Source organism: Callorhinus ursinus, unplaced genomic scaffold, assembly GCF_003265705.2.
Source record: "Callorhinus ursinus isolate GAN/ISIS: 27379988/994484 unplaced genomic scaffold, GSC_fseal_2.0 scaffold18, whole genome shotgun sequence".
Taxonomy (NCBI): domain Eukaryota; kingdom Metazoa; phylum Chordata; class Mammalia; order Carnivora; family Otariidae; genus Callorhinus; species Callorhinus ursinus.
The window spans coordinates 13,384,045-13,399,145 of record NW_027397080.1 but is presented as its reverse complement, the minus strand read 5'-3'; the positions used below and the strand labels follow the sequence as shown (position 1 = coordinate 13,399,145).

General features: G+C 54.5%; 1 protein-coding gene across 6 annotated transcripts in view; it reads right to left on the bottom strand.

Moving 5' to 3' along the window:
• Positions 1 to 276: 276 nt before the first annotated feature.
• Positions 277 to 15,101, bottom strand: part of NKAIN1 (sodium/potassium transporting ATPase interacting 1) — a 39,779-nt gene continuing 24,954 nt past the window's right edge. For 2 of the 6 annotated variants that reach the window (XM_025856708.2, XM_073903040.1), the window contains exons 2-7: positions 7,017 to 7,154; positions 5,559 to 5,639; positions 4,085 to 4,282; positions 3,337 to 3,397; positions 2,667 to 2,748; positions 277 to 2,529 (exon numbers count right to left, since the gene is read on the bottom strand). In XM_025856708.2, the coding sequence (XP_025712493.1) occupies positions 2,520 to 2,529; positions 2,667 to 2,748; positions 3,337 to 3,397; positions 4,085 to 4,282; positions 5,559 to 5,639; positions 7,017 to 7,154 (570 nt within the window). In that variant the 3' untranslated portion in view covers positions 277 to 2,519. Of the gene's footprint in view, positions 2,530 to 2,666; positions 2,749 to 3,336; positions 3,398 to 4,084; positions 4,299 to 5,558; positions 5,640 to 7,016; positions 7,155 to 15,101 lie in introns of those variants that run through there. The other 4 variants (XM_073903042.1, XM_025856709.2, XM_073903043.1 and 1 more) reach the window with 4 other exon arrangements.

Sequence of the window (15,101 nt, the reverse complement as noted above, 5' to 3'; positions counted from 1 at the left end):
TAGGAAGTCAAAGATTGAGTAGAGCATGTTGCCATTTGTGTGAAAAGGGGAAAAAATATTTACGTCAGTTAATGAAGAATTGTCTCTCTTTGGAAAGATACGAAAAATAGGTAAAAAGACATAAAGCCCTGGAACTTTCTGAATTCTGTACCAATATACATATTATCTATTCACAAAAGTAAGTAAAATTTTAAATATTCAAAATACTGATTCTGGCTGTCTTGCTAGAAAAGATCCAGGATGTCGTCTGCCAGCTCATTCTAAGTCAGGAACTGAGTTGTCAGGAAGAGGGCAGACTTGAGAAGCAAAGGATATTTGGAAGCATAAACTTACAATCCACTTAATGAGAAAAATGAATAGAAAGTCCTCCAAGGGATGTGAGCCAGGCCTGGGAACCCACTGATTGAGCCCCATCTCTGCATTTTATGGATGAGGAAAGAGAGGAAGAGTGACTTCCCAAAGCTACACAGCCAGTCAGAAGCACAGGCCAGTGCCCCAGGAATGATTATGACAATGACATTGACTCCCAGCCCCTGCTCACCTTCAGGCAGGGACCCTGCTGACTCACCGGGCAGGAGGACAGGATGATAGAGAAGAAAACACCATCTTTAATTAACCCACCTGCACAGAAACCAGGGTACACCCCCTGGCTTGCAAGGTCCCAGTGAGAAAAGAACTTGGTCCCTTGCAAAAACCATCTTATAAAAACAAAAGGCTTCAAAGCACCAGTGGCTAAACCCGTTGAGTAGAAAGGAGGCTGGGGAGTGGGGGTGGGAGGAAAGGGCTGGAGACAGGAGTGGGCTGGTGGCAGGATAGCAGCCAGGTCTGAAGGGAGCTGCCCCCTTCTTGAACGGAACCCCTAGCTACCTGGGCAGACCATATGGGACCTCAGTGCCTGGGGTGACCACTGGAACTCCTGGGGCTGGCTCCTTGGCAGAGCACTGCAGAGCGGATGGCGGGGTGGGGTCCTAGCTCAGGATGCTTTGGCCTCAGATGTAGGGAAGGTTAGATCAGAGGGTAGAGAGCAAGGAGTGAAGGGTCACCATGGATGGGCTCAGGCATACAAACCGTCTGTGTTTCCCTCCCATTCCCCCACACCTCCTGCCCTCCCTCTTAATCCAGGGCCACTCCTGTTTCACAGACTGGGAAGCTGAGGGGTGCCCCTCCTGCCCTTGGACTCACGGCCAGTACACAGGAAGTAAGGTCCTCAGGGGTGTCTGTGGAAGGAGCTGGGGAGAATGAGCTCTTCTCTCTATTTGCTCTCAGGGGCGCTGGCCCTCCCGACCCCACACCACGACCCACACTCCCAGTCTGCCTCTTCACAACTCCCTCTGGGCTTGTTAGAGGTTTCTCTTGGACATTGGAGTGGTCATAAACGCTGGTGATCTTTGAAAACTGGTGATCAGGAGGTGCTGACCAGCTGTCTTCCATTCTGGAACCTTCCAACGGGTGACGTGGATGGAGCCATCAGGGGTTGGTGGAGTTGCTGAGAGGACAGGGGATCGTGGCTGCAGCAGACCCGGCCTCAGGGACCTGGAAGGGGGTGGGGTGGCTGAGATATGCCCGCTCCCCCTTACTGTAATGAGCTTGAAAGGTTGGCCAAGGGTGGATGGGGGCCGAGTCTAGGAGGGCTTCCCTGTGGGTCAGGCTGAATTCAGGGCTCTGGGCTCTGTTCATCTGGTTCCCAACAGGAGAACAGGTATATTGCTTCAAGAGAGGCGCTGGCGAGAGGTGGTGGTGGTGTGTGTGATGTAGATCACGTGGGTTCTAGAGTGTCCCAGCTGGATGGGGGCCTGGAAATGGGATTCAGAGACCAGACACTGGGTTTTGGAGTCTGAAACTACAGTAGGTATGCTGTGTTCAAGGCCTGCCTCCACCAAAAGCCTAGCTGTGTGGCCTCAAGCAAATCGCTTCCTATCTCCGGGCCTCAGTTTCCACATCTGCAAAATGGGAATTATAATCCCAGCGTAGCCCCTGGAATTAAGAGTCAAATGAAAAGGCTAGAAAGAGCTCCGTCTTCTAAGAGATTATTTTAATTGAGGGAAACTGAGGCCCAGAGAGGGCAAGGAAGGGCCTTGCCAGATGTCACACAGAGAGTCGGTGATGGAGCTGCAGTTGGAACCCAGGACTCCTGCTTCTAGTTCACAGTAACTCTCCCCAGGGCTGGTGAACAAGTGTGGTGAGATGGGGCGAATGCCATTTCTCTCTGGACAGGGGACCGGAAGTGGGGTGAAGGGTTTCTAAAGGGAGCGGCTGGAGAAGGGAGGGAGGCCCCAGCGCACGCCAAGGCTGAGATAAAAAAAATACAAACCCCGCGATCCCCTCCCCCGCCCAGCCCGTCCCACCCCTGGAGCCAGGCTGGAAGGGCCAAGTCCAAGTCTGCCGCAGACCCAGCCGGCGCAGGCTGCAGTCGGTTCGCGAGCCGCCAGGGGGCGCGCCTGCCATTTCGGCCCGAGCTCGGGCCTGGGCTTCAGTCCGGCCGGCAAGCTCATGGCAACTGGATGGGCGCGGGACAGAAGCTACCCCGACCTGCAGGAAACAAAGGCAGGTTAGGGAAGTGGACCCGCAGAGAGATTCAGCTGCCCTCCCCGCGCCTCCCTGCCCTTCTTTCCCCTACAGCAACGCCCTAGTCCCTCCACCCCACCCCGCTGGGCACCATGACCCACGTGTACAGAGGCTGCAGTTGTAAATGCGACGTCTTCTGGGGCGCCTGGTATCCGTAGGAGTCAAAGCCACCGATGAAGTCAACTGCGGAAGGGGAGGTGGCGCACAGTTAGGGATGAGCCTGTGGGGTATGAGTTATGGGAGGCTAGGTCCTGAAAAGGAAGAATCTGAGGGCCAGACCCCTGTACAGGGCCTTAGGGCGGGGCTTTGCTGCCAGAGCGGGATTTTCAGGAGCTCAGCCAGAGTGGGCCAAAGCCCAAGTGCATAGAAAGCCTCGGGGGGCGGGCCGTCCTTTAAGGGAGCAGGGCTTGAGCCACTTAAGGGGGCAAGACCTGGGAGGTGTGGGTGGACGGTAGTCGGGGGACGAGGCTGGGCACGGGAGGTACTTGGTAGGGGCGAGCCTCGTGGAGCTCCTCCGAGGGACAGAACCTAAGAGGAGTGGGTGGAGAGCAGTGCTGGAGCCGTGCACTGGGCACCTGGATGTCTGGGTCACAGCCCAAGATGCGCTGGCTATGCAGACCGCCACCACCCCTGCCGCCTCTTCTTCCCCACCAAGAGTTGGCCAACCCAGGTCTCCTCCCGCCTAGGCCGCGCGGGCCTCTGTCCAGGGTGCTGAAGGCACGGGGTGGTGTGTGGCTAGGCTTCCCCGTTCCCTAGGGACTCGGCACTCACAGCTGTCCTCCTCCTCCAGGAACACTTTGCTCACGTAGCAAGCGAACACGAAGCCAAACAGCTGGGGGTGAAAGGAAAGAAGACAGAAGCTCTTCCTCCACCCCCTGCCTGGCCGGGCCCAGAAGGGCGGGAGGGACTGGGTGTCTGAGGATGAAGGCCAACCCATAACAACTTCAAGTTAAATGACTGGGCTTTATAGTCAAACATACCTGGTTCCATTATCCGTTCTGCGAGTGGACTTGGACAAGTCACTATTTTACCTCTTTGGGCCTCAGTTTTCCTAGCTGTCTGGGCAATACTTTACTGATTTGTTAAGAGGAACGAAGATTATGTGGCTTTGGGTGTGTGGAGTGCTGAGGGCAAGACTGGGGCCTATATTACTATCTTGGAGCCATTCTTCTTTAACTCTCACAACTCTACACAGTTGATGTGGTCATGAATTTCTGTAAATAAGCATATAAGCTTGGAGAGGGCAAGTGACTTGCCCAAGGTCACACAGTGGATACACTGGAGACTGGGTTGACTCATAGTCTGATGGCTCATCCTATTCATTAAACCTGCTCACTCCTGAAATGCGAGCTGGGGCAGGGGGTGAAGGGAGGAGATACAAGATATGGAGACAGAGCCAGGCAGAAGCACAGGCAGGCTGGAAGATCTAGGTTCTCCCCTTCTTAACTAGAGCTGAACAAAGGGGTTGGGGTGGAGTCCACCTCTAGGAGCGTGTGGGCCAGGGAACAGGAGGACTCACAGCCAGGAAGATCTGCAGGGCACTGCTGAGTGCTTCGATGTAGGGATAGTCAAGCAGGCAGCCGGTGACAGAGATGACATGGTGGTCTTCCAGGGCCAGGCGGGAGTTCAGGACAGGTGTCACCAGGCAGCCTGGCCCATTCTCCATCCACCAGGAGCGGTGCAGGGACGTGTTGAAGGTCATGATGAAGTCCCGGTCCTGGGGGCAGAGGGGCCTAGGATACTGAGCTGGGGCCAGGGGCGGGGGGATCTTTCTCAGGCCCCAGGAAACTTTATATAAGATCTAGGTCACACCTGGACTGTTGTAGCAGCCTCCTCTCCTGGCTTGCTTTGAAGAGTGTGAGGGAGTCCATTTCTGCAAGTCTATATTTGGCCAGTAGGTGGCGCTTGATGACTACGTAGGTCTCACACTTCCATCCGAGAGGGAAGGGCTGGTGCTGACCGACCCATAGGAGCCCCAAAGTTTCAGGGATGGAAGGCACCCTAACAGTGGCTGAGTCCAGTTTTCCAGCCATGGGTGAAATCCTCAATACAGACCCCTTCACAGCCCGTTCAGCCTCTCCACTGCTCTCTGGGTGTGGCCCTGGGCAAACCTGTCCTCTCTAGTCCTTGGTCTCCCCATCTGAAATGCAGAAGGGGCTGGCCTGGATCAGAGGTTCTCACCCACGGCATACATCTCTGTGTTTATCAATCCATTCATCATGCAGCCTGTTAACAAATATTCACTGGGTGCTGACCAGGTGCCAAGCCCTGCGCTGGGATGTCTGATCTCATTTCATCCCCGGCAACCACATGAAGTGGTTATCTAGACAGGGAAACTCAATCTCAGGGAGGGTGAGATACATGCCCAGGGGTCACAGTTTGGAAATGCGGGAGCCGGGATTCAGATCTAGCAGAACGACAAAGCCAATGTTCCCATTCATATATTTTCCCCTCTTACATACTAAAAATAGAAGTTGCGTCCTCTGGGCCTGCTCCTCCACCAGCTAAAAACTTCCCCTTTCTTCAATAGTTCTGCACGGGATCTGGTCCACTCGATTTTCCCCAAAGACTACTTTGTCTCTTTCCCTTCTGAAAATACTGATCAGAACTGGACTCAAATCTTTGTGGCCTAAGCAGCAAATGCTGTACATGACATTTTCACCTCCCTTGCACTGAACACGTGTGGGGCCCACCCAAGAGCACTTTTCAGGGTCACTACAAGTGGTTGGTTTCTACTGAGCCTGTGATCAAGTGGGACCCCAGCCCATCTTCATGGCCCCTCAGCCTTTATCTGCTCCATCATTTGTTTCTGAGAAGTGCAGAAGAGGCCAGAAACTAAAATGTGGGGGTAGGGTCTGCGGAGCATAGATCATTTGGGTGTGTAGAGGGAGGTCTCTTCAAGAGATGATGCCCCAGACCAAACTAGGAGCCCCTGGGTAGGGGATGGGAAAGGTCAGGCTCTGCCCTCTGGCATTGCCAGGCCTGAGGCTTACCTGGGACAGCTGTCCAACCTCCAGGTAGAAGCAGATGATAAATGCATTCCAGCCAACCCAGAGCACCAGCCAGGCTGCATACTGGGGAAAGGAGAGGTGGGATCAGGGTGGGGCCTGGGGGAGTGGGGATGGGGCCTGTCAATGGAGACAGAGCTCAGGGACCAAGGGGACCTTTGCAAGGAGAAATGATGACAGTATCTCACGCAGAGAGCACTTTAGAGTTTACAAATCATTATTACATCCATCGGGTCCTTACAACAGCCCTGCATGGAAGGCACTGTTCTTTCTCTAAAGATAACCAACATAAGCGCTAGAGAGGAGGTATCAGTTTTCCAAGATCACACAGCTAGGAAGAGATAGGGCTGCTCCTCAGGCTCCAGTCCTCTGGCGGCTAATCCGATGCATTCTGCAGAGAACAACAGACACAGCCTGGCTCCGCAGAGCTGGAGAGGAGCGGGGTATTTCCACCCAAGTCCTGGGCTTGCAATTCCAGTGCTGTCACCCAGCACACAGCGCTGCTTAGCAGAGTGCCTGGGGCTCTCCTGAGAGCTGGAGAGAAGGATTCTCCCATCCCGGGTGAGACAGAGCTTCGGAAGGGCCCTGCCCACCCAGCTTCTGGGAGGTTCAACCTGTGGGAGGCGGGCAAAGCCCAAGAATGAGCCAGAATGGGCTGTGGCAGGAGCATGGCAAAGCATGTCATTGTCATCACAGGTGTCCCTTTTCCCTCCAAAGAGGCACGTGATGGGTCACTGAGGAAAAGCAGGGGAGAAGGGTGAGCCTAGCTAAAAACAGGAGTTTAACAGAGACCATCAAGGACCAGGGCTTGGGAAGAGGAAGCAGGAGAGGGAGCCAGAGACACAATCCACTCCTGGGATCAGAGCACAGAAGGCACTGACCTCAAAGCCCCACTTGCCATCATACCACATTCTTGATGAACAGCAAAGGACCAAAGCTGAGCCAGCCTCTTAAGGCAACCTGAGAAACCAGAGAAGATGAAGTCTGTCCCTCCACTGGCTTACTGAGGCAGCGTGGGCATGTATCAAGAGCCTTCGCTCTGGATCTGATGCTCTAATCCTGCCACTATTAGCTGTGTGACCTTAGGAAGCCTTGTAACCTTTCTGAGCCTCATTTCCTCATCTGGAAAATGGAGATGGTATGATATCCCTTGCAGGGCTGTTGTAAAGATAAGTAAAATATGCGAAACTTTTAGCAGTGTGCTTCACACACGGTAGACACTCACTAAAATGACCCAGCAGGTTAATATTTGGATTCTTCCCTAGGAAATCCTTTAGGGAAAATATCAATCTCGTCTCTCTGCTGAGCAAAGAAGCATTGGGACTTGGGCATCCACCACCAGCCGGGCTGGAGCTAAGACAGGGCAGCGGTCTGGGCACCCAGGGAAGGCGGGGCAGTTCTGGCTGGAGGGGTAGGGGGTGGGAGGGGCCAAGGGAGCCATACCAGAATGAGGTACCGGGAACGGTACTGCACGGTGCCAAAGATGCCCAGGATGACTGCCATGATGTGCAGGAAGTTGGCTAAGATAGGAGCCCATTGATAGCCCAGGAAGTCAAAGATCTGCCGCTCCAGCGCAGCGACCTGTGGGAGAGAGCAGGCTGAGGCCACGGTCACCACCTGAAAGGGGAGGACAGGGACTCCTCCTTGACCTCGTGGAGCAGGTGACACCCCTTACCATGGTGATGAGGCACTGTGGCCTGACTGTACACAAGTCCAGAGCCTTCCCAGCCCCGCAAGAGCACAGGGAGATGGGGAGATGGAAGCAAGTCTGTGGAGATGAACTGAGACGGAGCCCTGCTCATCACTTTGGGGACAGTTAACAGAAGGGAGCCGGGGTTCAGAACGCCTTCCTCCCTGCCAAGAGGCGCTCCCCATTAGCACCTGCCCCTGCCTCATGTGGGGCTCGGAGCAGGTGGAGTTAGGATCCAGACCGCTTCCCCCAGCCCTGGCCAAGGGCTGAGCCACGGTCCTGAAGGGCCCAGGAAAGTCCCTGGGCCTGAGTCCCCTCTTCCAAGGACTGCTATCTGGAGGTTGCCCTGGCCCATGAAATCTATGGGCTGCAGAGAAAGGAATTTTTTTTTACTCCCCTTCCCCAAGGGAGCTACAGTAGGTTGCAAAATTGACCTCAAGTTCTTTCTCTCCCTGTCCCCATGCTCTTTGGCAGTACCCTTCTACAGTAACTCTGTGCTTGGTCATGTGACTTGCTTTGCCCAATGGGACTTTAGGAAGCATAGTGCAAGTGAAGACCTTTTGAAAAAATTGCTTGTGCCCTGGAGCTTGCCCACTTCCTACACCTGTAACACAGAGAACACCATGTGGAAGAGCTCCTGTGACCCGCTGGAGGATGAGAGGAGAACCAAGCCCCCCCAGATGACAGCCTGTCAACCCTCAGACATGTGAGTGAGGCCATCCTAGATCATTCCGATGCCAACCAACCCACCAACTGACCAAAAACACGTAGCCAGACCAGAAGAATCACCCAGCTGACCTACAGAATCAAGAGCTAAATAAAATGATTGTTTTAAACCACTGCTCTGGAATGATTTGTTACCCAGCAAAAGCTAACCGATACAGGATTCAATCAATCCTCCCTTTCCAGGAGCCCCTGGTTCAATATTTCAGCTGATACAGTTAAGAACAAAGGTGCCAATGACATCCATTGTTATTGACTGTCCAATACTTCTTCTTCTGGTGAAAGAACCCATCTCTTTGTTTTGGGAACTGCCTCCTGGACCTTTAGTCCATGTGCCTTGGGTGAGGCTGAGCCCACCTCTAATTTCAGCAGTGGGCTCATGATGCAGTCCTAACCAGATAATCGACACACAGGGATCTGGTCAGGGCCGGGCACTAGCCCTGTGGCCTGCTTCTGAGAGTCACCCCAGAGAGCTGCTGAAGCAGCTGGGACAGAGATGCTATCTGCCAGGGTATCTAAATGGGTACAGTGTCGCTCAGAGCTGTTGGTGGCTGTCTTTGCCATCTCAAAGGGGCAGAAAGGGAGAAAGAGTGAACAAGCGAGGGGAGTGCCCAGACCACATCGTTTTCGGTCTGAGGATCTAGCCATGCTGAAAACGAATTCTCCCTCCTTGTACTCGTGATTTCTGTCACTTGCAACCCAGAGTCCTGATTAAAATAGAAAGGGAGAGAAGAGGATCCGGCTGGAAAGGGGCAGGAATCCCAGAAGCCGTTTTCCTGGCAGGGAAGTGGGAGGAGGTGGGGCTGACGCTACCACACAGATGGTAAAGCTTGGGCAGAGACCCAAGAAGCTGCAGGCCCAGCCCTGGCACCCACCCACCTGGCGCCACTCTGCCTCTTGTTGGTGACTCCTCCTGCAGGGCCCTGCAGATTGTAAAGAGCTTTCCAAGTTCATCACTCACTGGATGTTCCTTGGCAGAAAGGCAGAGCTGAGATCATGATCTTGTTCTGAAGCAAGAGACCATGAGGCTCAGAGAAGGGAAGTGACCCAAAGTCACACAGTAGGGAGGTGGCAGAGCCAGGCAGTCATTCTGCTTTTCTCTGTCACCTGTCCCATCTTGGCACCAACTTATCAACTTTCCCTGTTGGCACTGGCCTGGGAGTTAAGAGGTGTGGATTCTGGTTGAGAGTCTGACAGACTCTTGGGTGACCTGGGGCAGGCCACCTTCCCCAGTGTGTCTCAAGCTCCTTCTTCCGTACAGAAGAGACCACTTGACTACATGACCTCCAAGGGCCTTCCAGCTTTGACTCTAATGGTCAACTCCCCAGGTTGCTCCCTGCTCCCAACAGCTTCTGCCCCACTTCTGCTCTTCTCCTTTCCACCCTGACTCTGCCAAGCCTTGGGGAGCCCTGGTGGTTTGGGGCCCACTTGATGCTCTCAACTCAGCTTGCATCTGGTTCTGGCAAGGAGACTGCCATCAGAGGACAGAGGAGGTGGCTGAGACAGACTTGCCCAGGCTCATAGTGTATCTGGGGAGACATCTTGCCTAGAAATGCCCCCGTAAAACATGGTATCACCCTGCTCCGCCCCTGGCCCTTGCTCCAACCCCTCTGGGTTCTCGGGGACCTCATTGACAACGCAAGCAGTGGGACAATTACCGCGAAAAGCAATGGCATCACTAAAACTCAGGTTCAAATTGCAGCTCTGTGTGACTCAGTGCAAGTTACTTTCCCTCTCTGAGCCTGTTTCTTCAACTGTAAATAGGGAAGGCAATCCTTTCCCCGAGAAGTTGTTGTGAGGATATGGAGACATCACAAAGACTGAGAGACAACTACACTTAATAAACGGTGGCTAATTAGTAGGAGACTCAACAGGGGAAGCTTCTTAGTTGGGTACCGAAGGCTTGCTGGGAGCTGCCATATTCCTTTCCCCCCCCCCCCCGCCCCCGCTACTACCCCTGAGTGGCTGAAACAACAGTTGAAGTCCTGCCTTCATTTCCCTTTTCCTTTTCTTTAAGATTTTTTTTATTAATCTATTTGACAGAGAGAGAGATAGCGAGAGAGGGAACACAAGCAGGGGGAGTGGGAGAGGGAGAAGCAGGCTTCCCGCGGAGCAGGGAGCCCGATGCGGGGCTGGATCCCAGGACCCCGGGACCATGACCTGAGCTGAAGGCAGGTGCTTAACCAACTGAGCCACCCAGGTGTAAACTTAGTTTTTTTTAAAGTAAACTCTATACCCAACTCAGGGCTCGAACTCACGACCCTGAGATCAAGCATCCCACGCTCTACCAAAGGAGCCAGCCAGGTGCCCCTCCATCTATATTTTTTAATTGAAAATCTGCATCTTATAAATAATCTCAATCCTAAAGTTATTATTTTTTATTAGACAACCAAGTCAGATATTGCAGAACTTCTGCTTGTGCAGCTGCGAGATGTGGCTAATTACCAAATAAAGAACAAACAAATAGGGGGACTATCTTCCCCATCTGGTTGCACCAGGTTAGAACAATAATCCGAGAGCTGCAGTGATTGTAAATCCTAGCTGGCCTTGTCGTGCCTTGTTAGTTTGATGGGAGGACTAGTGTGCAGACAATGGCAACCTGCTCCTTCGGAAAAATTTCAAGTGCACATGCACCGAGGGAAAAAGTGACTTTGGGCTAATTGTTTGTTTTTAACCTGGTCAACCGGTAAGCCAGGTCTTGAGTCTCTCTCCTAGGTGGGCCAGGACTGGGACAGAAGCTCCTGTTGGCAACTGACGCAGGCTCCTGCGTGATGGGGGTGGGGGTGGGGGCTGGCCACTACCCCTGTCCGAGCGCTTTTTCTTTGCATGTTTTTGTTGCTGTTTGTTTGAAGTAGGATCCACACCACCATGGAGCCCAACATGGGCCTTGAACTCATGACCCTGAGATGAAGACCTGAGCTGAGATCAAGAGTTGGATGCGGGACGCCTGAGTGGCTCAGTCAGTTGAGCATCTGCCTTCGGCCCAGGTCATGATCCCAGGGTCCTGGGATGGAGCCCCGAGTCAGCTCCCTACTCAGTGGGAATCTGCTTCTCCCCCTCTCTCTCTCTCAATCAAATTAAATAAAAATCTTAAAAAAAGGGGGCGCCTGGGTGGCTCAGTTGTTAAGCGTCTGCCTTCGGCTCAGGTCATGATCCTAGGCTCCCGGGATCGAGCCCCACCTCAGGCTCCCTGCTCGGTGGGAAGCCTGCTTCTCCCTCTCCCACTCCCCCTGCTTGTGTTCCCTCTCTCGCTGTGTCTCTCTCTGTCAAATGAATAAAATCTTTAAAAAAATAAAATAAAATCTTAAAAAAAAAGTTGGATGCTTAACCGACTGAGCCACCCAGGTGTCCCGGCCAGTTACTCCGTCATCAGAGCGGCCCGCAGAGCTTGGGGTAATCGCTGAAGCCCCTGTGCCTGCCAATGCCCACCCCCTCCAAGACCCAGGATAAGCAGGACATGTGCCCTGACCACCCCAGAGTGACAGATGAGAACAAGTCACCCAGACCCTACGTGGATCTGTCAGACCCACAGAATAAGCCCCACCTGCCTGCCCCTCTGCCCACCCTCATCTCCTCAAGGCCCGATGCTGCTTCGCCTGACCCACGCACCCCACCCCCACCCCTCTCACGAGCCCTTCCAAACCAGTCTGTGCCCCTCAAGCCGCAGCTCCTTCCCTCAGGGGTCCCCCCAGCCCTGCCGTTTGCACCCAAGGATGCTACTTTCTCTGTGCTCCGCTCACATCCCATGTTCCTTGGGCCAAAGGCAAGGTGGGAGCCTCTGGGGTCCCTAAGTTGCTTGCAGGCCCGGACAGCCCCGTGCCCCTGGGCCCAGGCCCTGCGGCTAGTCCACCTCCTTCACTGCTGCCTCCAGGCCCTGCCCTTCCCCGGAACTGAGTTTCATCCCTGCGTCACCCTTTGACACCCAGGAGCCACCCCCTCCAGCACCTCAACCTCTCAACTCTCAAACACCATCCCTGTGACCTTCTCCCCCCAGTGCTCCTCCTCCATGGCCACCGTGTGGACTGTGGCATTGCCACAGCTGCCCCGCCTCCGAAGTCACCAAGTCGACAGCTCCCACTGGACCAGTCCAGCTGGCTTCCCAACACCGCTGACGGGGATGGTGACCAACCGGGTCCGGCAAATCCGGTCCCCTGCCTCTCACCCTCCACCCCTCCCGTTCCCCGGTTCCTCACATCCCTGCTGCGTTTGCTGGGACCCCACGATGCCCCCTCACTTCGGCACAAGCTTCACCTGTAAGCCAGACTCTCCTACCCCTCTGCCTTTCCCTCGCACCTGTCAGAAGCCCACACCTGCACAAACCCAATTAACAGTTTTCTCCCTGCTTGCAAAGCAGCCGAGCGCTGCTAGAGCATCACTCGCCAGGCAGATACGGTGCACGACAGATGCAGTTCCATAACCACCAACTTTGAGAGGCCCCCCCTTGCCGCCCCACAGCCCAACTAGGCTTCTCCGGGGAACCCACTCCCCCCACTGACCACTTCCGATCTCACTGCCCTCCACCCTCCTGGGACCCCTCCAGCCTCACTCTCACACTGGGACCTGGCCTCTGCCTGCCCCCGCCTGCCCCCTCCTCCGCCCAGTGCCTCCGCCTACACTCTGGACCCCCACCTCCTATCTTCTCAGGCACTCACACCATCCTCAGACCCTTCTGGCCTGGAGCTCAACCTCTCCCTCTGCCCAGGACCCTTCGCACTAGCTCCTAAGCACACTCAAGCCAGTTCCATTAAAAAAGTAAAAGGGAAAAGCCCCATCCTCATCTATCTCCACGCTCTCACGGCCAGAACTGCTCAAAGGCCTCCACGCCCTCCCCGCCACCGGCTCCCCCACCGCCCGTGTGCGCACGACCATTTGGCTCAGTGGGCTAGGAGCAGACCCGCCGTTAGAATCCCTGGGCTACGGGGCCAGTCCCTCACTCCCCTGCACCTCAGTTTCCTCACCCACAGAATGGGTATAATTCACAATACCTCCCTTGTATGGTGGTGGAGAGATTCCATATTATTTGTTAATGTATATATATTTTTATATATATGTTTAAAGTAAGCTCTACGACCAACGTGGGGCTAGAACTCACGACCCTGAGATCAAGAGTCACATGTTCTACCAACTGAGCCAGCCAGGTGCCCCATTTTTTTTTTTTTAGGTAGTATTTAAAATTATATTCTGCTGCAGAACTCCCTGCCTGCCCCTTGCTTTATTTTTTCCATGGCACTTATCATAGATTACCGTACCACCCACTCCCTTTTATGGTCTGACTCCTGAGTTAGAAGGCACACTCCCTGGGAGCAGGGATTTCTGCCTAAGGTGCTCACCGCTGCATTCCCAGTGGTGAGAGCCGAGCCTGGCACACCGCAGGTGCCAACGTGAAACTCGGTCTCCATCCTCCCTGGCCACTCCTGATTCCGGTGCAGCTCATCCTCCCACGCAGCCGGGCCCCTCAGTGTCAGAACACCCCCAGGCCATTTCCTGGGTGCAAGCAGACGTGTGCCCACCCAACCTTCAGGCGCTACCTGTTCTCGTTTCAGCCTCCAGCCCCTTTATAACTGGCTACTCATCCGACGGCTCATCATGAACTTAATACACCCAAACCTGGTCTATTTCCAGTGTTTGGGCCCCATGATGTGTCCAGCTGCAAGAGCCAGAAAGCTCAGTTTCAGGTGCTACTCTCCCTCCTGCCCTTCTGAACCCCCTCACCTCTGGCCACTTTCTCCCACTGCTGTGCACTCACCTGGCCATTGCAATACTACCAGCTCCCCTCCCCGCCCAGCCCAGCCCCCAGCCTACCTCAAGTCTAACCTGCCCCTCTCCTTTCCCAAGTGAAGCCACCACGAAGCTCCCCGGCTGCCCCTCCCCCTGCCCTTCGCTCCCCACCCCCACCCAGATTATTTATTTATCGGGTAGCTGCCAGCCAAGGGGGATGCGGTTGCCATGGGAACCTTCAGCCCCAGTCAGGGCTGCCTCTGTTCTCAGTAGGATGCTCTAGTCTGTCTAGACACCAACCCCAGGAGCCCAACACCAGGTGGGGGCAAGGGATGAATGATGCAGATGGGCCCACCCCAACCCCAGGAGACTGGCTGGGAGAGAGGTGGGGCGGGGGCCGGGCTCTGGGCCACAGAACCCACCAGAAGCCTCTGGTGCCCAAGCCCTTGCCAGCCAATTCTGCAAGTCAACTACTTTCCTGGCCAAAATCCCAGCCATGTCACCACGGGACTTAGATACAGAAGTCAGGCCTGAGGGAATGATGAGGGAGGGGTCCCTGAAGTTTCTGAAGAATGGTTTGGTCCAGCCTATTGACTTTAGTTCAAAGAGGGCTGAGGTGGGAAAGAGCTCCCCATTTGGGGTCCAGCAAACCCGAGTTCCATCCCCAGTCAGTCTCTGATTCACTGTGTGACCTTGGGCAAATTACTCCCCCCTCTCTGAGCCTGAACCTGGGAAAATGTCCTGAAGATTCAGACGGTGCATGAAAGCTCTGAGCCCAGTGCCTGGCACACAGCTGGTGCTCCGTATATGGCAACAGCCATGGCTGCATCCCCCAGCTCAAGCTCCTCTTTTCCCAATGGATTTAAGGCAGCTGACAAAATTAAACTCGACTCAGCCCCTCATCCATGAAATGAGGGAGTGGGACTGAAGCCAGACAGAAGGACCCCTGGAGATCCACCAGTCCAACCCCCTCATTAGGGAGGTGAGCAAACTGACAGACAGCAGTGACTTGTCTACGAGGAGCGTCTTCCCACTCTCCCTGAGCTCTGCGTCCATCTCCGGGGTCCATCTAGGGCAATGGCCTTTGAGTATGAGTTGGAACAGTCACAGAGACCAGGTAGTCTTTGGTGGGGTCAGGGAAAACTGGCCTAGCAGTTCACTGAACAAATATTTCTTGAGCATCTATTATGCACCAGGCCCTGTGCAGAGTGGTGATGAACAGAATGGGGTGGCTCCCTCCACAGGGAGCTCAAGTCTGGAGACAACCACAGGCCTCTGGGAGCTGATGATGGGGTCTTCATGCCAGGTTCCCCATCCACTGTGTGTAGTGACCTGTGGGGACTCCTTCCTACCCTCAACACACACACACACACACACACACACACACACACACACAC